The sequence below is a fragment of the Elephantulus edwardii genome, unplaced genomic scaffold, assembly GCF_000299155.1.
Source record: "Elephantulus edwardii isolate Elephantulus edwardi_28Jun2011 unplaced genomic scaffold, EleEdw1.0 scaffold00080, whole genome shotgun sequence".
NCBI lineage: Eukaryota > Metazoa > Chordata > Mammalia > Macroscelidea > Macroscelididae > Elephantulus > Elephantulus edwardii.
Genome location: NW_006399830.1, coordinates 6,646,198 through 6,673,741, shown reverse-complemented (window position 1 = coordinate 6,673,741; position 27,544 = coordinate 6,646,198). Strand labels below are relative to the sequence as shown.

At 44.8% G+C, this 27,544-nt stretch overlaps 1 protein-coding gene across 1 annotated transcript; it reads right to left on the bottom strand.

The window, feature by feature from the left end:
- Positions 1-1,301: 1,301 nt before the first annotated feature.
- Positions 1,302-27,544, bottom strand: TPST1 (tyrosylprotein sulfotransferase 1). The gene is made up of 4 exons (XM_006889655.1): positions 26,595-27,544; positions 13,234-13,432; positions 2,003-2,053; positions 1,302-1,319 (listed from the first exon to the last, which is right to left on the bottom strand). Exons 1-4 carry the CDS (start codon positions 27,437-27,439, stop codon positions 1,302-1,304), a joined length of 1,113 nt encoding a protein of 370 aa, XP_006889717.1. The 5' UTR covers positions 27,440-27,544.

Genomic DNA, 27,544 nt, shown 5'->3' with positions numbered 1-27,544 from the left:
CTCACACATAAAATTCAGTGTCATCAATAACATCAATCAAGTTGGTATGAGCGATCACGCATAATAATCACTGCCAAACTTCCCATCAGTGCGAGCAGAACTCCCTCCCACACGGCGACGCTCCCTCTCACTCCCACGTCCATGGTGGCTGTTTCACCTAAGTGAGGTCACACAGTACGTGTGCCTTGGCTGAGTGACGTCATGCGGCATTTGCCCAGGGCATGGCACATAGTGGGGCTTCTTTTCTAAGGTCGAGTCGGTGTGTGTTTGTACACACTGCGCTTTCCGTGCCTGCTTGCCCGCTGATGGACACGCGGCGTGTCTGCCTCTGACTCCTGCACAGTGCTGCCCTGAAGGCCAGTGCACGGCTCAATCACGGTTCTGCTTTCACGTCTTCGGGGGTGCCAGAAGGGGGGTCTGCGGGCCCTGTGGGGTTTCACCCCTCTCTGGTCCACACTGACCGTCCTATCCACACTTCCAGCAGCAATGGTGAAGTTTCCAGTTAGCAGCTAGAACTCTTGAGCCCTCATGTCACCCAGCTCTGGGCTGTGACCTTGACCCAGGACAAATCAGCTCTCCCTGGGATGTTTCCTTAGCAGAAAACAGATGACCAGGCTTGGTGGTACTCAGGCCCCTTTCAGTCAAATGTTATCCATAATGAAAAAGAAGCTCAGGTGGTGCAGCAAAAGGGCCTGGATCCTAATCCCAAAGGCTGGCAGTTCAAACCCACCAGCAGCTGTGCAGGAGAAAGCATGGCACTTGGCTCCCTTGGAAACCTTACATAGGTGTTCGACTCCGTCCTCCAGGGCTGCAGGTCCACCCCATCCTCCAGGGCTGCAGGTCCATTCCGTCCTCCAGGACCACAGGTCCACCCTGTCCTCCAGGACCACAGGTCCACTCTGTCCTCCAGGGCCGCAGGCCCACTCCGTCCTCTAAGGCTGCTGTGAGCTGGGACACTCACTCGGCAACTGGTTGGAGGTTTGCTCTTATGGAAAATGACAAGCAATTCTGAATGCTCCCTCTGCACGGGGCCACCGACAGGAACACTCATCACCACACTCGTAGTAACACCATCTTCCTTGTGCAGATTAGGAGACAGGCACAGCAAGGGCAGGCCACTTATTCCAGGCTGCGTGGCTGAGACGAGACAGTGCCTCGATTCCCCAAGATTGTAGCCTTGGAGCTGTGCTCTCTGCTCCTGCTCCACTGCCCACCTCCCCCGAGCGCAAGCAGGGGACCCTAAGGGCCTGGTGACACCCCGAGTCTCACCTCCTGATAGAAGAGCTCCTGGCACAGCGCTGCTACTCCACTTGCTCGGTCTGTGGAAGGAAGGAAGCAAAGATGGTCAGAGTCCAAGAAGTGGACAGCGCAGGAGGCCGCAGGCCTGCTGCCCAGACTCCAGAGCTCAGCCGGCCACCACCCATAGCAAGCACCGCCCCTCAAAATCTACAAAGGGTATCACATCTCCACCTTTCCCCACGGGGCTCCAATACCAAGTCACTGGTAACTGACTCAGGAGCCAGGCCCTGCACGGAAACTATGGACAGACCTCATCTAACTGTGTTTGCACAAGATGAATTTTATACTGAGTGAAGATCGATGGCAAGTCTGTCAGGGCCACTTCCCCACAACACATGTTCACTTGAAGTCTCCAGGCCCCATTCTGGTCATTCTCATAATACTAACAAGTTTTCATCATGCTATTACTGCATACTTAATCTCTCTCCTCTAGCTTTTGAGGGGATTATTTTCATTGACGTTTATCTCCAGACAAGAGTTTAAGCGATTCATCTTCCACGGACATGGCTCAGTCAAGTCCTGCCCTAGCTCTGGACGACAGCGAGTTCTCTGAAATGAAGACTGTGGGTGGAAGTACTGGGAAAACCAATGATTACCAGAGGCCAGTCTTTTCCCCAGGAACACCCCATAATTATCCCTTCAGACTGATGATTTTCATGCAAGAGTCTTTCTGGCAGATCAGAGGAGATAGCAGATACTTTACCTGGGGTTTCTCTTTAAGAAAGTCAGGTAGCTGAAATTCTCCTTTATAGACCTGGAAAAGCAAAGTAGAAAAGAGTTTAAGGATGCCCTGATTTTCTCCTGGTTTTCAGCACCAGAAAACCCACAAACAAGCAAGTTTAAGGAGCAGGGACGGTCGTCACCTCAGGGCACTGTAACCCGTGACAGTGAGAAGACTTCCTGTGATCCCAGGTTGAACTGCAGCAGCTCCATTTACTTGGGTCCTCACCCTGTGTCCCCAGCGTGGGCTGGGGGAGGGCCCCTGATATCCAAATAAGAGAAAAAATACCCCAACATTCCCAAGGAGGCAAGACCTAGGAAATCTCTCTCATTAGCCAACAGAGAATTCACATGCCACAGGAAATAGCCCCTCTTGGGGTCCCTCTGAAATCTCCAATGTTATAATTCTGGGTTAAATACCAAATTTCACTGTTTAGAACGTTTATTCAGCCTGGTCTCAAAGAAAGCCATGCTTAAACTGTTGTCTCTGGAAGGCAGGAGGCAGGATTGGGATTAATAATGTTAAAACGAAGCCTCACAACTTTACTCAAGATGGGTGAATAGTTGGCTCCAATAGTCTACCTCCCACCATCAACTTGCTGCCCACTGAGATGATTTCCAGCTGTGCTTCTGCTCTTTGTAAATTTATAACCAATGCAGAGATGAAACTGGATTCATAGAGCAGCTACAGCTGTACAGAAAATCGGCCCCAGGCTTTGCCAAACATCTGTCAAGACAGAATGACCTCAGGATGCAACAAGCACGCTTACAGACGTTGGAAATACTTCAGTTCTATGCTCATCTCAGCAGGGAGCTCTCTAGTTGCACGAGTGTTGAGAAGCTGTGCTGCTAACCCTACAGGCATGTGGTTCAAATCCACCAGCTGCTCTGATGGAGAAAGGTGGGTAATCTCTTCCCGTGCGATTAAACCGTCACTGGAAACTCACTGGAGGGTCAGCTGTGGTACAGTCCTGATTGGATGGTACCTAACAACATGCTCATCTCAGCACTGTTCATAATAACAGAAGGAAGGAAACAAGCCAGGTGTCCATCAACGAGGACTAAAGAACAGCGGTGAATCTGCGGCACCTTGGGAAGTTCATGAACGAGGCCGGCAGGCTACTGAGCGAAATGAGTCAATCACCAAACCCTGCCGCTCCTGGCTAATGAGCCAGGAGGGCCCACGGTCTGTCTGCTGGAAAGACTGAGCAGCACATTTTTTAAATGACAAATGGACTTGGGGGTCTCAAGTTTGGTGGCCTCTGGAAGGGTGGAAATGGTAAAGAGGAAGAAGAGGGGCTCAAGTTACGGGGCTCAGCAATGCCCAGTTAAGGATGTGCCAAAGCCTTCTTCACAGCATCGAACACTAGAGGGAATGGGTTGCTGGGCTTGGGGACTCAGGACACAGCTGTGGAGAACTGTGGCACACCCGTCCACAGAGACCAAGCTCCACGTCCGACGTTAGTGAGCAGCCTCTGGGGTCTTCAAAGCTGGGGAGCAGTCAGCGAAGATGCACTTTGCTCTCCCCTATCAGAAAAAAGAGGAGTGAAGAAAATAAAAATGATGCGTGGACACAATCAGTACAGAGGCCTGACAGATCACATGAACCCAGCCTCTATGCCCTGGATTCTGGAAGAACCAGACAGTGCCACCACCAAGGGCTCTGAAGAGATCACAACAGAAGAGAAGTTTTATCCTGATAGAGGAAAAAACACACACATCAAAATTTTAAAAATCCTAAAACAGACCAGACTCGTGAATCTGACAGAGACTGGCGGAACCTTAGAGCCGGTGTGGCCCTTACAAGCCCTTTCGGCCTGGAACGGAGCTCACGCTGGGATCAACTGTTAGCCACGGCAGATCAAACTGCAGAAGTAAGTTATCACCCCAGGGAGAATGTGCAGCACAAGGAGTCAGCAAGGCCCCCATGCAGCACTCGTCCAAAATCAGCTCAGGCAAGAAAGCGCAGGCAAGGACGGACGGAAATGGGGAGCCCAGCAGATGAGCGACGACACACTGAGGAGATGGCAACCACTGTCACAAACCACAACTCTGTACACTTTTGAGTAGCAAATTAATGTGCCCTGCAAACTTCCATCCTTACAACAACTAAAGGAAAGAAAAGAGAGACATATGCCCTTTCACCAGCATCTCCTCTTTCTAATACTCATCGCCATTCATTTCCTGCTGATGAGGAAATTCTGTTAGTCCAGCAATTCTTTACGAAGGGAAGGAACTGTGTTACCACATGCGGAAGGCATTGCTCCTCTCATTATTACAATCTGGTCCTTCATGGACCAACTTGGTCCGGAGACAAACTTTCCAGTTGACTCATCCCCCAAGAGTCCCAGATAATCTGCACTTGTAAATTATGGACAAAGCTATCAGAAATATTATTACGCCAAACTGCATTTGGCTCTATCTAGGGCAGAGTACGGCACTTTCTAAGGTCTGTTCAGCGCTGAGTCTTTGTCATCACGTTCTGTAACACGTGCACTGCTGTGGCAGGGGGCCTATGAAATGGGCTCAGAGACCCCTGCCTCCTGCCTCCTCGACTGTGTGGAATCTCCTTCCATTGAGTGTGGGCCAAGGAGCTCTGGTGGCACAGAGGTCAGAACACGTGGGCCACCCTCAAACCCACCAGACCCCCTGCGGGATAGAGGGAGCAGGCTGCTTCCATATCGATGAGCACTGTGGAAGCCCCAGGGCAGTTCTACTCTGACAGCCTCGCTCTGAGTGAGCACGGACGCCACGTCAAAGAGGCTGCGGTGCTGTTTTGCATGTGGGCTGAACCTAGTGTCTTGCCTTGAACAAGTACAACTTGGCAAATATGATGGGGTGTAAATTTTGAAATTAGGTTAAAATAAGACTATTAAGGTAACAAAAGACCCTCTCTCTGGCTCCCTTGTACTCTTGCCTTCTTGTCGGTGGGCAGACAGCTGGTATAAATTGTGAACTGCCTTATAAAAAGCCAGGACAGAACCAATGCCTTCATCCAACGACAGCCAGCATGGACTTGAGGTCTGCCAAGGGCCACGTGATGGAGCTTGGAGCCAGAATCTCTCCCAGCTGAGCCTGGAGATTAGTCTTGAAATCTCCAGTCAAAAACCCACCACTGCTGGCTCAAATCTGAGTCACAGTGACCTGTGCGAGAAAGCAGAACTGCCGACGTGGTTTCCACAGCTTAACCTTTAAGGATGCACAGGGCTTCATTTTTCTCCCACGGAGATGAAGGATCAAAACTGCTGACCTATTACTTAGCTAGGCAACAATTAGCCCACTATGTCATCAGAGCTCCTTGGCCTCCTCACGACCAGGGACTGCCGATCCAAACTTCACTCTGAACTTCAACTGGCTTGATCCCTCTCTTTTCTTTCTACGAGCTCACTGTAAATGCTAATTGCCCTGTCCTCCTCCCCAGCCCATTCTTCCTTAGACTTCAAGTGCACAGAATTGGATTAATCATAATCCTTAGTTCATGACATACTTTCAACACTGGTCCAAGCTTGGCCTGCTGTTATTTATTTAGCCGTGTAGCCCATTGTTGTTAGTAATGTAATCAGCACAGGCCACTGAGAAATTCCAATGTGACAGTTTCACATGCAGACAAAACATGCGACTTGAGCCAGATATGGTAATACAGGAAGGAGTCCAGGTTTTGAAACTTGACATTGTCAATCCCATTGGGTGTTTATGGCTCACAAGGGACTCACTATTCCTAAAATCTAGGTCTTAGAGAACAGCTGATAACACACATGCTTATGCACTTTTGATTCTCTTAAAATATCTTTGCAGCTTTGCAAAAAGGGACTCATTACTTATGAAACACACCAAAGATAACATGTATGTTTATATACTCTGGTTTGTTATACAATATTTTTGAGGCTTTACAAGTCTCACACTGGGTTCCTGGAAAGTTCAACAGCTCTGTGCTGCCTAGAAACAAACAACTTTCTATCTCAAGAAGGAAAAAAATTTAATGAGCTCAAAAGCAAGATCGTTGACTCCCAAAAACATTTTTAAGGAAAAGGAACCTTGCCATGTACTAATTCTGGGTGAAGTTGGACAAAATGTATTCAAACAGGAATTTAAATCCAACTGTGAGAAAAAGGAAACTTTTCCTATTGCAGAAATCAACACAAAAATCAGCAATTTAGAACTAAATGTTAAGGGGAGCTCTGGTGGCCTAGTGGCAAGGAGCTGCAACTACAATCCCAGAGGCGCACGGTTCGAATCAACCAGATGCTCTGCCAGGGAAGGAGGGACAATCTCCTGTTCCAGTCAGATCTGATTTGATGGTACACTCACACAAAAATAATAAAAAGAAAAAAAAAGTACTAAACGTTAAGAGTAAGGCTTTGTTTTTCTTGAAAGAAGGGGAGAAAGGCTAAACGTGCAGGTAAGTGAAGGAATTGTATCATTTAACTACTTGTATGTCTACGTCAGGTAGGAATGTCAAGTAATTTCCAGTCAAAGGCAATAGCATCAACGAAGTTTTTTTACCACAATGAGACAGTTAACATATCACGCCTGTTCTAATACACAACAATTCCATCTGATTGGTATGGCTTTTCTCTCTTCTTTCTAACTTCTATTTATCCCTTAAATGTGTGGAGTCCAGCAACACCATCTCTACGCTCATAGCATCCTGAATCTCCTTCCCTGACAGTTATCACATTGAATTAGAGTGAATTATCTAATCTTTTTGTTGTGAATGGGTATAAATACGGTTATAATTAATAATGAAATACACAAGGGTCTGGAGTTAGAAAATAATAAGGGGTGAGTGAGCTCCTCATTTTTTCATAAGAAGATGTGCAGCCAACGGCCTCTCCACATGCTAAAGAGCAAGGATTCCAGTTTAAGGTAAATCTCACCCAAGCCAATTTAAAACTTTATTATCAGAATCTCTATCCACACAGGCATAGAAATGAAACCATTTATGTGCAAAATTGCCTTGAGAGGAAAATCTTATCTCTACTAAACAACCTCCCCACCCAGATAAGAGAACTAAACAAGTATGCTAAGTTTAGTAGCATAATAATTAATTGGTTCCACAATTAACACTCTTTGTACCAGCAGTCAGGAAATCAAAAGATGAATTGCACTGGGAAAGTCTTCTGTCAGAGACCTCTCTAGAGCACTGAAGAGCCAACGAGGTCAGTCTGCAGACTAAAGTGCAAGTGACCCAGTCCCTGGTCTTCACAATTACTTGCTATGTATCAGAGAGCTAGACAATGATCAAGGATGATAGAAGACTTGATGCCTTTGAGCTGTGGTGCTGGAGAAGAGTACTGAACATACCATGGACTGCCAGGAGAACAAACAGGTCTGGCCTGGAGAGGGTGAAACCAAGCTGCTCCCTGGAGGCCAGGATTTTGAAGCTTTATCTCAGATACTTTGGGCGCAGGACCAGGCGGGACCAGGCCTTGAAGGAAGACATCATACCTGGAAGGGTAGAGGGCCAGTGCAGGAAAGGAGATCCAGGATGAGACAGACTGACCCAGTGACTAGAGAAATGGGATCAGGTCTCATAGTGACCCTGTGTTCGGTAGCTGTGAATCTTGCCCTACCCTGAGCCACTCTCTTAATCTCTATGAGTCACAGGCGACCTGACAGCATGTAACAACACCATGTTTAATAAGCCAAGCAAGTTCAATGGGGGATGTTATTATTCTGAATGTGCGGGCGTACACAGCAGGGACTCATGGGATACTGAGTTGTAGGCATTTACGAAAACTCACTCCCGATGTGGAGTCGGCTCAATCTTCTCAGCATCTGGGTTACAGTTCAGTGAAGCCAGGAAAACAATGTTGCAGGAAGCAGAAGAGCCTCCCAATGCTACACTGGTGGCTGTTGCTAGGTGCCGCTGAGGCTGAGTCGACGATGACTCACCGGAATCCCGTGAATAAGGATAGAGGTCTTGCCCTGTCTGGCACACCTGCACGACTCCGCCCCGCTCAGATGCCCAGGGTCAGCTGTGTCCTCCCATCTCACTGAGGAGCCACCTCTCTTCTCAGAGTGTGTGAGACAGACTTTCACCGTCCTTGCCTTTAGGGAGCACTCTAGTTGCACTTGCTCTAAGACAGAGTTCTTTGTTCTTTTGGGAGTCCATGGGCTATTCAATTTCTTCAACACCACAATTTACGTAATTATACATAGCTTACAAGGAAAAATATCATACATAATTTACTTTCTTGTGAACACCCACCGAATCCAAACCCACTGCCACTGAGTATATTCTGACTCACAGCAACCTGCACAGCAGAAGCGCCCTAGAGGGTCTTCAAGGCTGGAATCTCTATAGACACCAACTACCTCATCTTCCTGCTACAAGGGGGCAGCTGGGCTTGAACCACTAACCTTTACGTTAGCAGTCAAATGCTTTAAACACAGACCCCAGGGTTCATTATACTGTGACTGTGGTCAGGAAATACTTTTATACTCCTTTAAACAATATTATTTCAATAAAAGGAACAACTATCCTATCCTACCCTACTGGCCTGGAATAGTATTATGATTCCATAATTATTATTATTATGCAAAAAAGTATAATTTATTATTATTGTTGTTATTATTATTATTCTATTGTGCACTGCCTTACTCAACAGTGACACCAATTTCTTCATGCCTGCTGTCCGTCTGCATTTTTTTCTTTAGTGCTGTCAGTCCAGGCCTTTGTCCACCTTTTCCATTGGTGCTAATAACTTTCTTTTTAATCTACAGAATTCTTAACGTTATTAAAGGCATTAAGTGTTTGTCATATGTTACAAGTTGACTGTAAACTTCACTTTATAAGTGATGCTTGTCAAGTACAAGCTTTAAATTTCTACTTTGTCAACTTAGTGTTTTCATTTTTCCCTCCCTTATTGCTGTTATGCTTAAAAACATTTCCACTTTGAGAATAAATAAGTTACTTATATTTTCTTCTGGTGTTCTTTTATGATTTCATTCTCATTGTTCACTCTTTGTGGAATTTATTTTTGTGGAAGATACCTGGAGGTTGTTACCTCCATTTCTTCTGGGGTGTTTGTCAAGTTTCCCAACGTGGCTTTTCCAAATCCCACCCCCTTTTTGACCCTTTAGTACCGACTGAACTATTCTCCACATTAGGGTCTAGTTAAGAGATTATCCTTTTTATTGGTGTAATTTCTAATAATTTTATAGTATTTTTAACATCTTTAAGATTGGGCTCTTTTTAGAATTCTTTTGTTTTAGAAATAATTTTAATCAAAATTATTTCTTTTATTCTTGCTTATTTAAATTTCAGAATAATTTTATCAATTTCGGAAACGACTCGATGGCACATAACAACAACAACAACCTCCTCAAACCTCTTTAGACTATTTGAATTGGGTAGAAATGAAGGATTCAGGTATCAAAACTCAAAATGTTTCTAGCACGCAATCTCCTGGTGTAGAAGATGGACCGAGCTCTCCGTCCATCAAAATATACGTGTCTGTGGTTGTAGAGATTATTCTGTGTTTGCAGCACCTCTTTTCAGGAAAGTTAAATGAATGGTACATTTTCAATGTGATTTATTGGCTTTGCAAAGACATGTGACTATGGCTAACACTGAGAAGAATGGGAATCCCAGAATACTTAATTGTGCTCATGCAAAAAAACTATACCTAGACCAAGTGGCTGTTGCAGAAACAGCAGGGGAACATCGCATAGTATAAAATCTGGGAAAGTCTGCATCAGGGTTGTATCCTTTCTTCTATTCTATCTGCATGGTGAGCAAATAATTTGAGAAGCTGAACTATATGAAGATGACTGTGGCATCAAGATTGCAGGCAGACTCATTAACAACCTATGCTATGCAGATGACACAACTTTGCTTGCTGAATGAGAAGGAACTGAAATATCTGTTATAGAAGAAGATCAAAGATTACCGCTTTCAATATGCATCTCTTAACATCAAGAAAACAAAAGTCCTTACCACTGGGTCAAAGTACAACATGACGATAGAGGGAGAAATGATTGAAATGGCCAATCATTTTACTAGCATCCACTGTCAATACTCATGGTAACAGCAGTCAAGAAATAAAAGATGTTTTGTATTAACAACCATCTCCTGCAATTGTATGTCATTTGGATACTGGTGAAAAAACAACAGGGATATATCTACTAAAAAAAAAATAAAAGATGTGTTGTACTGGGGAAATCTGCTGTTAAGGATCTCTCCAAAGTACTAAAGAGCAGGGATGTCAGTTTAATGACTAAGGGGGGGCCTGATTTAAGCCATGATCTTTTCAATTTCTGCCTTTATATCTCAAAGCTGAACAATGAATAAGGATGACAGAAGAATTGATACTTTTGAATTTTGATGTTAGAAGAGTGCTGAATGTCCTACAGACAATCAAAAGAACCACCAGGGTGTTCCTTAGAGGCAAAGAAGGTGAAATTTGGTTGCACATACTTTTGGGTACGTTGTCAGGAGAGCTCAGCTCTTGGAAAAGAGAAATCATGCGGAGAAAGGTGGAGGATTAGAGGGAGAGAGGAAGACTCAACAAGCTCGCTGACACAGAGACTGCAACAATGGGCACGGGCACTCTGGACGGTGCAGGACAGGGCAAGGTTCATATCTGGGGTTCACCAGGTTGCAATGAGTTGTGTAGTCGACTTGATGGCACCTAACAAAAACAGTAACATTTTCTGAGGCCTTGTGCCTCTGAGAAGATCTTTTCCTTGTCCTGTTTCATCATATTACCAAGTCCAGGCTGGTTTGGTGGTTGTCTTACAAAGTTAGAAAACAAGGGGAAGGGGTGAAGGCTGAAGACTTAACCGTGAAGACACAAGTACTGCTAAGTCAATTCCTTGTGGTCCCGTGTGCAGAATGGAATTGCTCCATGAGGTTTCACAGCTATCATCCTTCAGAAGATCACCAGGCCTTACTCCCGTGGTGCCTCTGGGTGGGTATGAACCACCAACCTTTCAGTTAGCAGCCCAGCACTTAAACATATGCACTAGCCAGGGGCCTACTTACCGAGATGTGCTGTAACTCTGGGAGTCAGGACCATGGTGGATGAGGGTATGGAATATATTAGTGTTTCATTTCTTAACTGCCATCTGAGTCAGAGCAACGATGAGTCAGAGTAACCAATTTTCCATTCAAAATTGGGAAAAGATCACAAAAATGTGCTGACTCGGGCACTAATACTACACTACTCAGAACCGTATTAAGGGCAGCCTGTTAGGGCTGAGCACTGGCTCTATCCCAGTCAACACACGAATGATTCCGCGCTCCGGCCGCAGGATGAAGGGGGCGACGTCCCTCGTCACCTCTTTCCTGAAGTCTTTCTCACCACACAGCTGACACCGATGATCTCTCTTACAGAAGACGGGTCTGAGACCGCATGCGCCTCTCTATCTTGTGATCTTGGACTTTACAGGCAAAAAGCTTGGAGGATAGACAGGTCTCTGGAATCCAACCCCCTAGAACAAGAATGCACTTTACGTGCATTATAACAAGTGCTCACAAAGATGCAATTTTAGTTCATACTTTGTTTCTTCCTCAAAAGTATCTGTTACTTTAGACTCAAGACAAGAGACAGAAAAAAAGGTTTTTCTTTCTTTTTTCACCCTTCCATTGTGCATTTTGAAATCCCTTCAAAAGCCACAAGCACGTATGAAACAAACTGTCTAGTCACATGTATTCAAACCACAGCGTTCTTCCCAACCTACCACTTGGGAAGCCAAGAAGGATGTAAGCAAGCCAATCTGCATGAAAGAAAACTGTAATATCTCCAGGCTGGGAAACCTCAAAGTGCCATCTATGCACGATCTTGGCTCAGAAAGGCTCTGTCAGTATTGAGCACAGAACACAGCTAGGAATTACCAATTACCAAGAGGTTCACAAGGACCACACGAGCGTCAGGCTATACTGATGCATGCCTCACCTTCAGAAAAGTAGTTTCTTTTCAAACTTTTAAAAGAAGAGTTAACTGAAGACTATATATCTGTAGTTAGCAAGTGGAAAATGTTTAGTCACATTGTTTTTGTTGTTGATTGAGTGCAAAGGCATAAAAATACTAAGATGTTTAGGTGGTAACATAAGTGATTTTTGTTCTCTTCAATTTTATAAAGTTCATATGAGCTTATATTTTATAATAAAAGTATTTACTACCCAAAGGATAAGAGGAAGTTTTAAAAATCTGTCTCTACAGCTAAAGGTTAATAAGAAGGTAAATCTTTCTCAGACCACCTACTGATGAACTGAGAGGGGAAACGAAGGTTCATTCCTCAAAGAAAATCAATTTGGAAATGAACCTCATGTTATATGAATGTGCGTGACAATTTGAAATTGATTCAACTGGTAAAGTACATATTCAGACTACAGCAAAGGCATCCACTTCCTAAACAACATGCCTCCAGAAACTCTATGAACTTTGATAAATGTTGATAGTTGTAGAAAGGCTTCAGGCTTCTCGTTCATAGGGTCACTTTGTGTCGTGTTCGACTCTAAGGCAATCAACAATCAAAAACAACAAACAACTTTTCAGTTTTTTGCAACAAAACTTTTCAAAGATGTGAGAATCATATGTTAAAAGAAAAACTGGGGTTTTTTTAATAGCAACTCCCAGACAGCGAGTTCGTTAGCTGCAGTGGCTTGTAACTGGGCACCAGTGTTTAGCTCTCAAACACCAGGAAATCGTGCCTCATTAAGGAGAGGCTTCACAGCAAAGTACTCATTCTATTTAAAGACACAAGAAACCTGAAGTCAATGTGACCACTGATTATTCTGGTGTCTACACTTAGTGATAATCAGCTCTGAGATCACATCTCCTCAGGGGTGAGTAACAGTCCCAGAAATGGGCAAAGCGCACAGAAAGCACTGTCTCCACTGTTCTTGAGAAGGAAGAGTTCTCCTTAAGTTCTAGAAAGTGGATGATTTCAGACGATAAACCAAACTAAACCTGCTGTCCCTGCGTCCCTCCCAATGCATGTGGTCCTGCCCTGGCTTTCTGGGGCAGCAAATCTTTCTGATAAGAGACTGCTCACCTTTCTCCTGTGAAGTTCCAGATGGATTTGAACTGCTCACCTTTCAGTTAGCAGCCTACCACTTAACCTATAAAGCATTCCACAGAGACAGTTTTTCTAATTTCAAATTATTTTCTCATTATAAATAAGTCAGAAACGAAATAGGAAAAATCCTGCCAGGGCCCAAATTAGACATTCTATTTTCTCAGGCAGCCTACAAAGCTCACTTACCCTTCTGGTGTTTTCCAGGATTTTGGGATCTGGTTTTCCATAGTTAGGAGGGTTGGCATATGGGTCATACCCCAGTTTGGCCAGCATGGGCGCAATCACTGCCATGTCTTGTAAAACATCTGGCGGGATCTTCCCCACCCACTTGGAGAGGGCACCCACGTTGACTGGCTTGATGACTTGGTCTGTGGATCTCTCCACTCTGAAAACAACAGAATGCATTTGGTTTAGAACAGGAAAAAATGTATTCAAAACTCCAGAGCTTACTTTTTTAACACTCCAAAAAGTTGTAAATGCCTAGATTATAAAGCAAGATGGCATTAATTAGCCTTCTGCTATCCATATCTAATGTGTAAGAGCAACTATTAGAACTTTAGATTTCTAGAAATAGAAAAGGAAATCATGATTTCCTAGAAAATCATCTACACAAAAGGTAATGACATTTTAATTGCAGTTTCCGAGGGGGAGGGGGAGATAAGACTGTTTAGAGGGGAGCTCTGGTGGCCTAGTGGCAAGAAGCTGCACTGCAATCCCAGAGGAACACGGTTCGAATCCACCAGACGCTCTGCTGGAGAAGGAGGCGCACTATCCTCCTGTACCAGTCAGATCTGATTTGACGGTACACACACACAAAAAAAAAAGAAAAAAAAAAAGGACTGTTTAGAAAAAGTTGGTCAATTCAACTGACATTCATTTAGAAAAAAAGACACTAAGAATACAGACTGACAGACAACTTGGGAGCAGACAGATGATGGACACCCAACCTAAAATCTTGTTGTCTGTCACAGGGTCAGTCCCAATTCACAGCGACCCTCCGGGGAAGAGCAGACGGCCCCCCAGCGTCTCCGAAGCGGTAAAACTCTGCAGACGCAGACTGTGACCTCAGTCCTACACAGAACAGCTTCTCAGTAAGCAGCTGAGCACTTCACTACTGCGCCACCAGGGCTCTATAGACAGACAGACTGCTATTGCTGTTGCTGTGTACTATCGAGCGGGAAGTGACCCGTAGCTGACTCTGCAATGGGTTTTCAGAGGCAGTTAATCACACAGGAGGAGATGAGATTGCCCAGCCCTTCTCCTGAGGAGCAGCTGGTGGATTTGAACTATGTGCCTTTGGACTGCAGTGCAGCTTCCTACCCACCAGAGCTCCCTAGACAAAGTGACAGGCATGTGACAAATATAATAAAATGTTAACTGCAGAGTCTGGGTTGTAAGCATGTACTTTCACGTCTTCTGTGTGATTAAAATTAGTGGTCAGAATAAAACATTCTGGGAAACACTGAGTGAAAAATAGCCATAAATCCACTCAAAACACAAACTGTTTTCCACTGACCCTGTAAAGGCTCTTATTTTCTAAGGAAGAAAAAGAAGTGCTGCTTTATGATTTTCAACGTTACATGATCTCTCGTCGGAAATTTACTCAAAACCGGCAACAATTATATTTACTATATTTGAGTAAATAATTAGCAATCTGAAAAGAAAGAAACAAAAATACCATCTGGATTTAAATCTAGTCTGAATTAGCAGATTCTGGCCAAGTAATCATAAAACAGAAAGGCTTAGGAGAGTTTTATATCCTAATACATGAAAAGTCATACAAACATTGTCTTAATAAGAGGGGAAACCTCTCTTCAATTGGAATCATGTGTTGCTTAATACCCATGTTAAAAACACACACACACACACACACACACACACACACACACACACACACACACACACACACACCCTCTTTCTAAAGAAAACTGCCTTGTGCGGATATTACATTGGGTTTGCTTTTGAGGCCTGTTCAGTGGAACATGTCCACAGTGCAAGATGTTGACTTCCTCCCTTCATGTTGTTTAATAACCTTTCGTTTGGCTTCCAGATCAGTGTTTCTCTGCCTTTTCTACCACTAGCACTTGTTTTGCTCCCTGGGAACTCTGGTGCCCTTTACAAGAATATTTTCTAAAGGGAAGTAAGCAGAGAGACAAAGCTACCCCGCTTGAGATGCACCACTCACGAGGCTGGGGCTGCTGCCGACCGGATGAAGCTGGTGCTGTTGACATGGTGCACTTCTGAGATGTAAAGGACAGCACAGCTATACCCCGGTGGCACAGGCCTTTGCTATGACTATCAAGACGCGCATTATAGGCTGTACGTGAACCGGACTGTCATATGCCTGGAAGAGCAGTCACCTTCTATGTAAGAGTCATAACATGTTGCAGGCACGAAGCCGAACATCCTGCTCTCCAATCAGAATCTCCCAAACCTTTTTATAACCTTGTAGGCCCACAGACGTATCTGCAGTCAGACGTGCCCACTTGCTGCAGATAATCCTTATCTGAGGAGGCTGCTCAAAGGGGTTACAGTGAAGGTGTCCCAAGATTCTGTGAGGTCATTCTCTCCAGGCTTTCCTCTGCCAAACCTTGTTTTCTCTAAATGTGTCCCCAGGTCTACACTTAGCCCACTGTTTTCTTCCCTTTCTGCTCCAGGGGTGATTTAATCTCCAAGGGTCTCTGCTGGATAATCTCTCCCTGTGTTAACTATATCCTGGTGTGTCCAAGGCAGGTCCCGTTCAGACCGCAGCTAACGGTTTATGGCACCTCCCGTCCATTCTCTCAAGGATGCTGCTTGTAGAATCGGTTATGTGACCCCCTGACCATATGCTGGCTACATGCCCTACAACCACTGCAGTCCTGGACCACCATCCCGCACAATCTCTTCTTGTGCATGGACATCATGTCTCCATCAATGGTCAGCTACCAGGCAAGCCAGAGCTCTGCGGTGGTTTGGGTTGACAGTCACTCTAAGTCACCCAGTTCTACAGTCTTCACCTGGACATGACAGCCTCTCCTCCACTCCTGCTGCCCCGATCCGGGCTCACGTCACCGTCGTGTCTTGCCCAGGTTAACGCGGAAGCCTCCCGTTCTCTCCACGTCTTACGAGGTGGTTTCCTTGCCTGATCAGGCATCACCCCAGCAGCAGGTAGGAAGACCTGGTCTTTTCCATCTCAGTACCACCAGTCTCTGGCCGGGTAACACGGCATTGCTGCTGCCTTAGGAGCTGTGTGAGGAGGGGCCAGCGGAGCGAAGCACTAGCTGGCCCTGTGCCACCCTCACAAGCACTTTTCTTCGAGCCACTGCTGTAGCCATACCGTGCCAACCCACCTCGATGAGGGTCTTCTTGCCTGCCGACCCTCCACTTCTCCAAGCATGATGCCTTCTCCCAGAGACCAACCGTTCCTGTAACACATCGAATGTATGCTGGACAAGGTCTTGAGAGCCTCCTTCTGAAGGAACATTCTGGCTGCACCTCTTCTTCAAGACAGACTATCTGGTTTGTGTACCGTGTTGGCATGCGTGTTGCTGTGATGCTGGAAGCTATGATACCAATATTTCAAATACCAGCAGCATCGCCCACGATGGAGAGGTATCCATGAAGCCTCCAGATTCGGAGTAACTAGGGAGCAGGACTGGTGACCCTCTTTTAATAGCAAGCCAGTGGAAATATATTAGATGCTCAACAAATACTTAGTAAATGAATGACTAAAAGCTTTTCATTTCTAAACTTTGAATTATCAGTTTATAGAAGGACTCCTGTGAGAAGTGAAGGGTCTTTTCTTCCTAAGGAGATCACATCTAAGTGGCACAGAAGATGCGACTACTGGAGAGCATGGCAGTGATTTCATCACACTCACCGGGGCGCCCCAGGATCTCAGAGGACAGGAGGCAGCTGAGGATAGACGCCGAGTGCTGACCTCCACCACACTCACCAGGGTACCCCGGAATCTCAGAGGATGGGATTCAGCTGTTGATAGATGCTTTTAGGAGAGGAAAAAGGCCTTACAATAAACAGACTAATATTTTCTTCCTTCCTCTGCTGGGCCTTTACATATGTTATATAATCTAACCTTTAAAACAACCTTGAAAGTAAGGTGGTGTTTCCATTTTTCAAACATGTAAACGGAAGTCCAGAGAAGGTAAGAGGCTTACCCAGGCTCACTGTCTGTAAACGAGAGTCAGAATTTGAAGGCAGGTCTAATGGTCTGTTTGTCCTGATGTTCTCTGCTCAATCTCCTAGCTGGTTGGAGCTCATCAAATCCCCCTACTTCTTCAGTCCTTGTAGAAGTTAGTGCTTACGCCAAAAGATTACTAATGTATAAACTCGTTACCATTCCAACATCTTCTAGTCTGAGGGGGACCTCAAATCGGGTGCCTGAGCCACTGGCCAACGTGTAGAGTACAAGGCCAGACATCTGCCAGTCTGCGTGTCCTGTCTCTGACACCGAGTGTCCAGGAGCCTCTCACTCCCAGTCCAGTCTTCACGGTGATGGACACTCTTCCATGATGAACAGAGACTTGAACTGCTGAAGTGAGAGGATCGTCCCCAGGGTGCTCATTTTACACACAGGCCGCCCTGTGTCTGGATTAAATGTTATGGTCACACCAGTTGCCAAACCACAAGTGTGAATTCTAGCATAAGCCACTACTCCAGGAAACAAAAACCTTCCAGATTATAAAGCGTCTGGCTGGAGCAGATGGGCCAAAAAGCCAAGGGTCAAAGAGGGGGTGCCTTCTCCAGATGGTGAGGTGGATGACAGCAAAACTCGGGATAAAACGTCATGGAAAGTTCTCAAAGGGTGTTTCACTACTTGAAAACACTACGGTTATTGTTGTGAGAGAGAATTTAAAAGTGCATATACAACAGAAACTCAATTTTGCAAAGCTGTGTTCAATATCATGCTACATCCATGCCCGGAATCATACAAAAATGCTAAAAATGACAGTGGTGTGATAAAGCTTGATTTTTCTTTTATAATTTGTCTACATTTTCTATGATAAATGGTGTTTTTCTTTTTACCCCAACATAATAGGGGAGCTATTTCCACCCAGAAGTCCGACAGTTATCTCAAGGTCACCGTGGCCAAACAGAACTCTTGATCTTAGCCCCGCAAATCGGCTACACTCACTGCCCCATCCACCTCAGCTGGAAGTCATTCCTTTCTTCCAGTTATTCAAGAGAAGAGAAAATTGGTTTTATCTTCGATAAGTCCTTTTACACTCCACATCCAATCAGCCAGAGAGACTTGTCAACGATACCTTAAAAATATAACTAAATCTGACTACTTGTTATCCAAATCTAACTCAACTCTCGTCCAAGTCAACACCGTCTCTCATATGTATTTCTGGAATAGTCTTCTAACCCGGAAATACCTCACATGAGTGAGCGGCTTTAAGGAGCAGGAACTCCGAATCCGGCACCAGCTCAGGGGCACGTTTCCTGTCTCGGCTGGCTCTAGACGGAGGTCCCTGCCTCTGAGCTTCTGCTCCTGGGTGACGTTCACATGTCCTGGCCCCTCTTCTCGATCTCTGCTGACTGGCTTGTTTAAACAGAAGACATGAACTCAAGACACACCTATATTAATCTCGTCTCATAAACAAAACAGAGAGCCCATTCCCACATGAGAATAACCACAAGCACACAGGAAAGAATTTACATCACAAATTTCTGGGGAACATATTAGACTCACAACATTGTACCCTCTGTTCCCACAACATTTATGTCTTTGCCTCATGCAAAACACATAAACACATTTAATCTATGATTGCAAGTTTTAAATCAAGTCAATTTCAAAATCTCATCTTCTGAACCCTTCAAATAAAATACAAGTGAGCCTTTTGGCATCTCTTATCCTAGGACAAAAATTCCTCTTTATCCAGGAACTTATGAAATGTTGACTACAAGTCACTGGCTTCCAACATGCAATGGGGGAACAGACGGAAGGTAGATGTTCCCATTACAAATGGGAGAAACTGGAGGAGGAAGATAACGGACACCAAGCAAGGCAAACCCCACAAGAACAAATTCTATCAGTTCTGAAGGGTTGAAAAGAATCCTCCCTTCTTTCAGACCACCTGGGAAAAGCACCCGCCCCCCCCCAACTCTGTGCGCTGGACTGTGGGTGAAGGACCCTTGGCCCCAGGCATCAGCTCTGCCTTCCAGAACTGCGTCAGGCAGCCCCGTTCTCCTAGTCCATCTGTGTATGTCCCCATTTCTTCAACTCTGGCAGGCCCCCTTTTCTACCCGTTAAGCATAGCAGTCTTGTCACTTTTGTTGGGACATGGCCCTTTTCCCCTGGGACGTGTGAATGTCAGCTCCACACTGGAACTGAGCTGGTGAAGAACTGTTTCTTTGAAACCCAGGAGGTCAGAGCCTGATCCTTTGAGATCCGGGAGACATGCGAGCCCATGTCTGGACACTGAGGAGGTCCTGCTGCCTCTGCTCTTTCCGGCAGGTGTCCCAATGTCCACACTGCTCCAGGGATGGCCCTTCTGGACCTGGAGGACAAGTGAAGGAGCTCCCCGGGCCTGTTTCCTGCCTGGAGAATCTGAAGAGGCAGACAACTTTGCGTCATTTTGTCCTGTTTTGGCTCCTTCAGTCTGAGCTGTAATCATTAACTAGACCATCAGTCACAGGCTTCATCTTGTGAACGAAAGAGTGTGCTGCCCTATCCTTGGTGAACATTCTCGGGAATGTGTGCTTTGTATTAAAGAATTTTCTAAATCTTTAAATTCTGTTTTCATTTTGCACAGTTCACTTTTAAGTCCATCTCTTTCCTATCACATTTTCCTTTAAGTGGTAAGAAGAAATATATATGTAACCACAGACATGATGGACATTATTTACAACAGATACTGCAGGAGGGCATAATCCAACCCACAAGTCTCTTTACTTCTTCTTTTCCATCCCTGTACCCTGTTCTCAGTCCGTGCCAGGAGAGCCTTTGAAATCCTAAATCAGATTTTCTTGCTCGTCTACTTCATCTGAGAACAAGGAGGGATCTGAGAATAGTTTTGGTTTTTTTAAATCCCCCCCCCCCGAAAAAATCACCACATGGATCCAGATAAAGCAAGTAGCCAAACCCATGAACAACTTTTATAACAGAGCTAAGTGACAAAGCGTTCCCATGAATCTCAAAATCCAGGTGGCTGAAGACATCGGTTAACAGCTACCCCAGAACCTACAAGGTCAGCGGGGAAGAGAGCAGAAGAGCCAGCAGTCCTGCTCCCAAAGTCACAGCAGATCCCTGAGGAGAGCACCGCAAACCAGAAAGGGTGGGACCCAGACCACACGCCAGGAGGCACAGAAACCACTCGGTGAGTTCTTAGAGGGGCTGCAGAGGCTGGGGGGGAAACTCGGGGAACCAGTGAGAGAGAGACAGAGACAGAGACAGAGACAGAGACAGAAGAAGGGGAAAAACAGCCCTGCAGACAGGGGCCGAAATCAGAAAGGCAAGACCAGAGACCATGAAAATTATCACTACTTAAAACACACTCACTCATTTTAAAATGTGATAAAGTCATAAAAGAACAACATTAATAATGAATACTCAGAAAGAAACTGACAGAAGGGAAAATTCAGAAATAGATAACATTTCCGAAATGAAGACTAAACTAGAAGGAAGATGAGAGCGAACACATATATCAGATAATCTACTTAAAGAAAATTATAATACCATCAAAGAAACAAATGCTTTCAAATAAATGGAAAGAGAAGAAACACTTTAAAATATTTTTAAAAATTGTAAAAAGGAGAATTCAACACTCCTCTCTTGAGAATGGACAGATCCAGAAGGCAGAAAATCAATAATAACTGAATCAAACAGCACCACCATGCCTCTCGACATAATTGACATTTACAGAACACTTCATCTAAGAGCAGGATCTACGTTCTTTTACATTTACATAGGCTATTCACTAAGATGTACTACATTCTGAACCACAAAAAAGACCTTTACAAATGTAAAATAACACAATCATACAAAGTGTGCTCTCAGACCACGAGAGATCTCAACTCGAAATCAATGACAAAGGACAGTGGGACTACACACTTCCAAGTAACACGTAAGTCAAAGAAGACATCTCAGGTGAAAACAGAACACACTTTGGATTTAACAAAAATACAACTTATCAATACATGTGGGATACAGATAAAGAAAATAAAAAAGTTATAACACTGCACATATATCATTAGGAAAAATAACCCAAATCTAAGTTTCCATCTTGGAAAATCAAAGGACCAAGAACTAATGAAACCTCAAATTGCTGTTGTTGGCAACGCAATGGAGGCAACCCCAAGCGGAACAGATGCAAACCCAGCCCCTTTGTGCCAGCTTCATGGGCTCTCCCGTGCCGACAGCCGCTGCTGGATTCCCTGAGACAATCACTGAGGCAGCCCATTTCCTTGAAGGTTTTTCTTTCCCTTTCTGACCCAAAACGAGCAAATGAAAATAAATCAATTAGAGCAGCTCAGATAGTTGATCACAATATGGACAGTAGGTCTAACAGGGAACATTCCTTCTCGTGGTCGTGTTGTTGTTAGGTGCCTTCGAGTCAAGTACGACTCATAACGACCCTATAAACAAAAGATCTGAACCCTGTCCTGTCCTGTGCCTTCCTCACACTTCCTGACACACAAGAGCCCATGGCAACAGTCACCGTGTCAATCTACCTGGGTGAGGGTCTTTCTCCCTTTCGCCAGCCCTCCACCCTTCCCAGCATCATGTCTCTCTCCACGGAATAGCCCCTCCTAGCAATATGCCCTAAGTATGTGAGGCAAAGCCTCATCATTCTTGCCTCCAAAGAGCACTCCAGCTGCACCCTCTCCAAGACACATGTGTTCGTTCTCTTGGTCGTCCATCGGATGTTCAGTGTGCTCTTCTCCAACACCACAGCTCAAAGGCATCAATTCTTTTCCTGTCATCCTTAGTCACTGTCAAGCTGTTAGATGCATAGCAAGTGATCAGAAAGACTAGGGCTGGAATCAGGCGCATCTTAGTCCTCATACCTGAGAGTATCTGTCATGAGGCCTGTGACTGGACCTGTTAAACGGGAACACTTGGAATTATGTGAGCCCATTCAGGTGGTTAATTTGAAGTAATATAGGATACTTGGTGGATGAAAGGAAATGACTGCTTTGGTTAAAGCCTTGCTAAAGGTTGGAGAAAGGCATGGCCCAAATCACCACTCAATTCCCCTCAGGCAGTGGTCTGATAAGAGAGGTTTACCTCCCATACTCTGAACACTCCCCCTCCTCTTGCCTGGGATAGCCTTTTTTTTTAAAAAAAAAAAAAACTTTAAAATTTTTTTTCTTCTACTAGAAACTACAGAACAATCTCACTGATTTCATATGCAAGCAAGATTTTACTGAAGATTATCCAACAACGACTGGAACAGCACATCAGCAGAGAATTACCAGAAGTCCAGGCTGGTTTAGAAGGGGTCGTGGATATGAACATGTATGGCCAAGCACAATCAATAAGAGTGCATCTAAATTCCAAAATCAATCTCCATAATAGTCTATGTGTTTCCTACTGCCAAAGGGGCCCTTTAGAGTACTGAGAGAAGATCTTCACCCTGAAACCCACAGCGTCCCTTTTCAGCAGGAAGTAGCTAAGAGAATACGCCGTCCCCTTTTCCTTATGACTCAGGGTGAAGTCTCTCTCAGGGAGGAGTGATAGGGAATGGCAAAGGACACACTGACAAAGAAGATTAATCAGAACTGGCTTTGACAAGCACTGTGGCATTTGGACAAGAACAAACTGGGAGGAGGGTAGAGAGAATGGTGCAGCGGTGAATGAATAGAAACCCAAAATCTCTGTAAATGTTTATGAAAATTAATAAAATATAATTATAGAAAAAAAAAGAAGGGGTCGTGGTACTAGGGATAGTGCAGCTGATGTTAGATGGATCTTGGCTGAAAGGAGGGAATACCAGAGGAATGTCTATCTGTGTTTCATGGACTATGCAAAGGCATTTGACTGTGTGGATCGTAACAAACTGTGGCTGACTCTGAGAAGAATGGGAATCCCAGAACACTTGATCGTGCTAATGCATGACCACAGCAGATGTTTGGTAAAAGCATGCTGAGTGAAAGGGTAAACAGTCTTTCTTGTATTTAAGTAGTTTTCTAAATTTTTTTTTTATAACACCATAGGTCTCATATTTATTGAAAATGTGGGTGCATAATGAAGCACGTTCCATGGATAGTGATCAGATGGTGACAATCACTATCAGATTAACCGATATGGTCATTCAACTTGACACAGTGCGATACTAATGAACATGTGCACTGCCATCACGTGTACAACTCCTTAGAGACCCAGCTTGGTTCTTCTCCAATGTCTTCTCTTGGAGTTTACCTGATCTTATTGCCAGTTTTCATTCTAATCCACTGAGCAATGGGCCGGTTCTGCTTCTGTTTCTTAGCCAGGAACCTCTTAATCCTGAAAGTCTTATGAGAAGTCATAATGAAGACAAAAGGGAGCCACACTTAAAACGATGGTGGAGGAAAAGAAAGAGGACAGCATACCGACGGAAGTCGTTTTTCGTTTTCTAAATTCTCTCCCCCTTTCACTTATTGATACAATGAGTTACGTGGCCAGATTTTTTTTTAATTATTATTAAATTTTATTAGTTTTAAGCCAGATTTTTTTTTATTCCTCGAATAAAACCTATTTGGCCATACTAACTTATCAATGTTTGCTAACCTGGGGAGTCAATGTTTTACTCAATACTCATTCTAACATCTACATGCATGAGGAAATCTAACTCAAGTTTGCCTTTCCATAATTTCCGTGGGGTTTTGTCGCTACATCATGGTTTCATAAAAGGAATTAGGGACATTGCCATCCCATCCTATCACCTAAAATAGCTTAAACAGTATTGGATTTATCTGCTCTTTAAAGGTTAGAGATAATTCAGTTGTGAATCATCTGTGCCTTTTTAAATGGTCTCTCTTAATCACCTTTTCAATTCTTTGATGCTACTCAACCGATTTAAAAAGTTTTCCACTGCTCTTGAAAAAAGCATCTATTTTCTAGATTTGCAAATTTATTATAAATTAATCTGTATGTGGTATTCTCACATACTTCTTTTTCACTGATAACTGCAGGCTCAGAGGTCCCTTGGTGGTACTGTGGTTGAAATACTTGGAGCTCACTAACGGACAAGAGAACGATACACACCAAGTGCCCACACAACAAAGGTGAGAGTCTGCTTCTGGGAAGATTCAAACCCACCACTGCTGTTGGGGCAACTCCAACCCACTGCAAACCTCTGTTGGACTTCTGAGGCCACAAATCCTTATACGAGTCTTCCCATCTTTACTCTGTGGAGCAGGTGACGGACTTGAACTGCTGACTTTCAGGATGGTAGTGGAACACACAATGCACCATGACACCGGAGTTCCTTGCCCCAGAATCCCAGTGGCCAGTTCTACTATACCCTATGGGGTGGCTATGACTTGGGACAGACTTGATGACAATGGGATTGGGTTCTGGGCTCTGCCTGTGGTTCTTTCTAGCTTCTCACCATTTATGTGGTAGATATTTGCTCTATTTTCCCCACCCTTCATTAGTACTTCAAAAGGGTTGACCTTTCATAGATCATGTCAAAGAACTAATTCTTTAAAATTTATCATTCTTATTTTTATATAAGGGAGCTCTGGTGGCCTAGTGGTAAGCAGTTGTGCTGCCAACCCAAAGGCATACAGTCCAAATCCACCAGCTGTTCCACAAGAAAAAGAGGGGCACTCTCCTGCTATGAGCTGGTTCCTCCTTGACAGTACAAAACAACAACATTTTTCTATATCAACTTCAGCCTTTCTCTTCACTGACTTTAGGATCCACACTTTCCTATGTGTAAGACAGCATGTTTCAAATTCCCCTTTGATTGGGGTCTATTTCCTAATGTATTCTTCACCAATGACCAAGATGGGCCAGTCTTGCGGGAGATTTTGTTATGAAAGTACAAGGGCGGGTCTCACTGCAAAGTGAGCGTGTGATCCGGCACAACGGCAGCACTGGACAGAAGGGTCCTGACATCCGTGTAGCTGAAAACCAGACTACAGCTAGCAAGAAAAGCAGCACTTAACCGAAGCGCCTGCTTATGTCTATGTGTCCCCAGAACCCTCCCCAAATCCACAGTCCATAAAGGAAGGACTCTTTGTTTGATGTGGAAATTGTGTTCAGTGTTTTGTTCGCAGCTGGATACCAAGAATAAAGTCACTGCTGTTAAGCTGGAACTGACTCATAGCTGCCCTTCCATTCAGTTTCCAAGGCTGTAAATCACATGGGAAGAGACTGCCCACTGGGACCACCGGAGAGGAGCTGCCTTGGACGAGCAGTGCAGCTCCCAGTGGGCTATTGCCATCTTTTCCTAACAGGTATGATTTTCTTTTAAAATTACTTTTATTTTGGACTTTATTTCTTGCACAGACATCTAATCTAAACTAACAAAAGATCTAATCTCCAGCCCTTACTATCAAGCATCATACTCTTTGAAGAAAGCGTGAATTGACTTTTCCTAAATTATCGTCTTCTCCGGCTTCTTTGATTCTTCACTGACATTTGTGAAGTACACATTCTCCTCCCTGCTCGTTCCTGTTTACAGCCTATTTGCTCTGCCTGTTGTATCTCCCGTCTAGTCAATTTGCCTTCTCCAGCTAAAATCTCTTACTTAGCCATTAATCTTTTCGATTTGACCTGTAAAAGAAGCACAACTATTTCACAACCCCAAAAGCGGTCTGCTTAGTGTTTGACGAGCATCAAGATAAGATAGTCTGGTCTACCACATACACAGAGGGTGAGGAGTCAGCGGGGCAGGGACGTGCTCAACGTGCCTTTTAGTCAGTCTCCTAATTCCCACCAGGAGACTGCCTGTGTGCATGTGTGCAATCTCCTCCTGTGAGATTAACTGCCTCTGAAAAGCCATGGGAGGGTCAACCACAGGTTGGATATGATTCTACGGCACACAACAACAACAATATGGTTTGTGAAAAGTCACACTGAAACCACAGCCTGGATTCTAATACTGGCTCTGTCACCTAAGTTTTAGTAAATTGGTTTATTCTTTCCGGGACTCAGTCTTCTCATCTGTGCCTATCTGTGTCTCTAGAAATTTCTAGATCCTTGGAACTAACTGTGCCGTCATTAACATGGAGGAAGTGATTCCTAATGATCTTCAGCCACAGAAAAGCCAGTTACCCTTATTAACAAAAATACCTAGAAATTAGCCATCCAAATCACTAGATTCACTGATTTTAGTGATCAATGATGACTGTTTAGGTTTGAGACCAGCAGGAAAACCTTTCACTGTCATGCATCAGAAGAGGCTGAAATAATGACTGAGTTAAAGAAATGAAAGGTTCTATAATGCTATAACCTGGCACAGGGTCAACAAAGAAAGAACACTGTATCTGCTCCACAAAAAAGTCTGTAGTCTCCACATATGGATCGTATATACGATCAGATGGATAGGTTAACAGCGGGATTGTTATGAGCTGAATACAGCGTGGAAACAAAGCACCTAACTTGTACTCACTTTGACAGCGACACGCCGCCGGCCTTCCCGATCATCTCTTCGTGGTGCAACACTGAGTGGTTCCACGGGACGTGAAGGAACTTCAGGAGCGTTCTCATCCACCGCTCGGGATGTAAGACGAGCTGCTCATAGTGAACTAACATGCATTTCTTATAACCAACCTCCATACACTGGTTGTACATGGTCTCGATGGCCCGGTTCCATTTGGTCAGACAGTCTCTGTAGCTGTTCAGGTCGAAGCCAGCTATGGTGACTTTTCGAGAAATCATCGAGTGCACCGACGCCCGGCCGTCTCGAACCATCAGGAGGAATTTGGCATTGGGGAATAACCTGGCCAGGTAAGTCAAGGATTTCAGGGCGAAAGGATCTTTGTTACATAAATAAGGGGCCGGCTCCCCGTGCTTTACGATGATTTCCAGCAGGAAGGCTTGCATGGCGGAATCCAGCACGTCATCCGTGACGCCAGCCTCATCCAGGCGGATCTTCTCCTTACTGGACCTCGACCACATCTGCTTGAGGGCCAGGATCCGGGGGATGACCCTGGTCTCCTCTCCACAGCGGATGTCGGGGTGCGCGTCCAGCATGGCCCGCATGAGTGTCGTCCCGCTTCGAGGCACACCCCCAATAAATATCAAAGGCATGTCTTTGTGGTAGGCGAAGGTTTTATTGGCTTTGCCGTCCAGGGCAGTCCGCAGGGTGGCCCGCGGGCTCTCGGCCCTGGCCGGCTGGCTACGCTCCTCTATGCGGTGATGGCACTCCATGGCGTGCTGGCCCAAGTAGAACACAGTCACAGAACTAATAACCAGGCACGCCAGCAGCAAGTTCTGCTTCAGTTTGCCAACCATCTTGATATGCTTGGCTTGTAATTAAACGGACACTGTGCTCAAGGCGACCTTCTCAACATGCTCAGGCCATGGAGATTTTACTTCCGGACGATGATCGACATCTGG

Excerpts from the sequence above, each read along its gene's own strand:
- TPST1 (XM_006889655.1), bottom strand. The coding sequence starts at position 27,439 with ATGGTTGGCAAACTGAAGCAGAACTTGCTGCTGGCGTGCCTGGTTATT. Across the intron at positions 13,433-26,594 it reads GGCGGCGTGTCGCTGTCAAA|AGTGGAGAGATCCACAGACC; the intron begins GTGAGTACAAGT and ends TGTTGTTTTCAG. Across the intron at positions 2,054-13,233 it reads TCCTGGAAAACACCAGAAGG|GTCTATAAAGGAGAATTTCA; the intron begins GTAAGTGAGCTT and ends TTGCTTTTCCAG.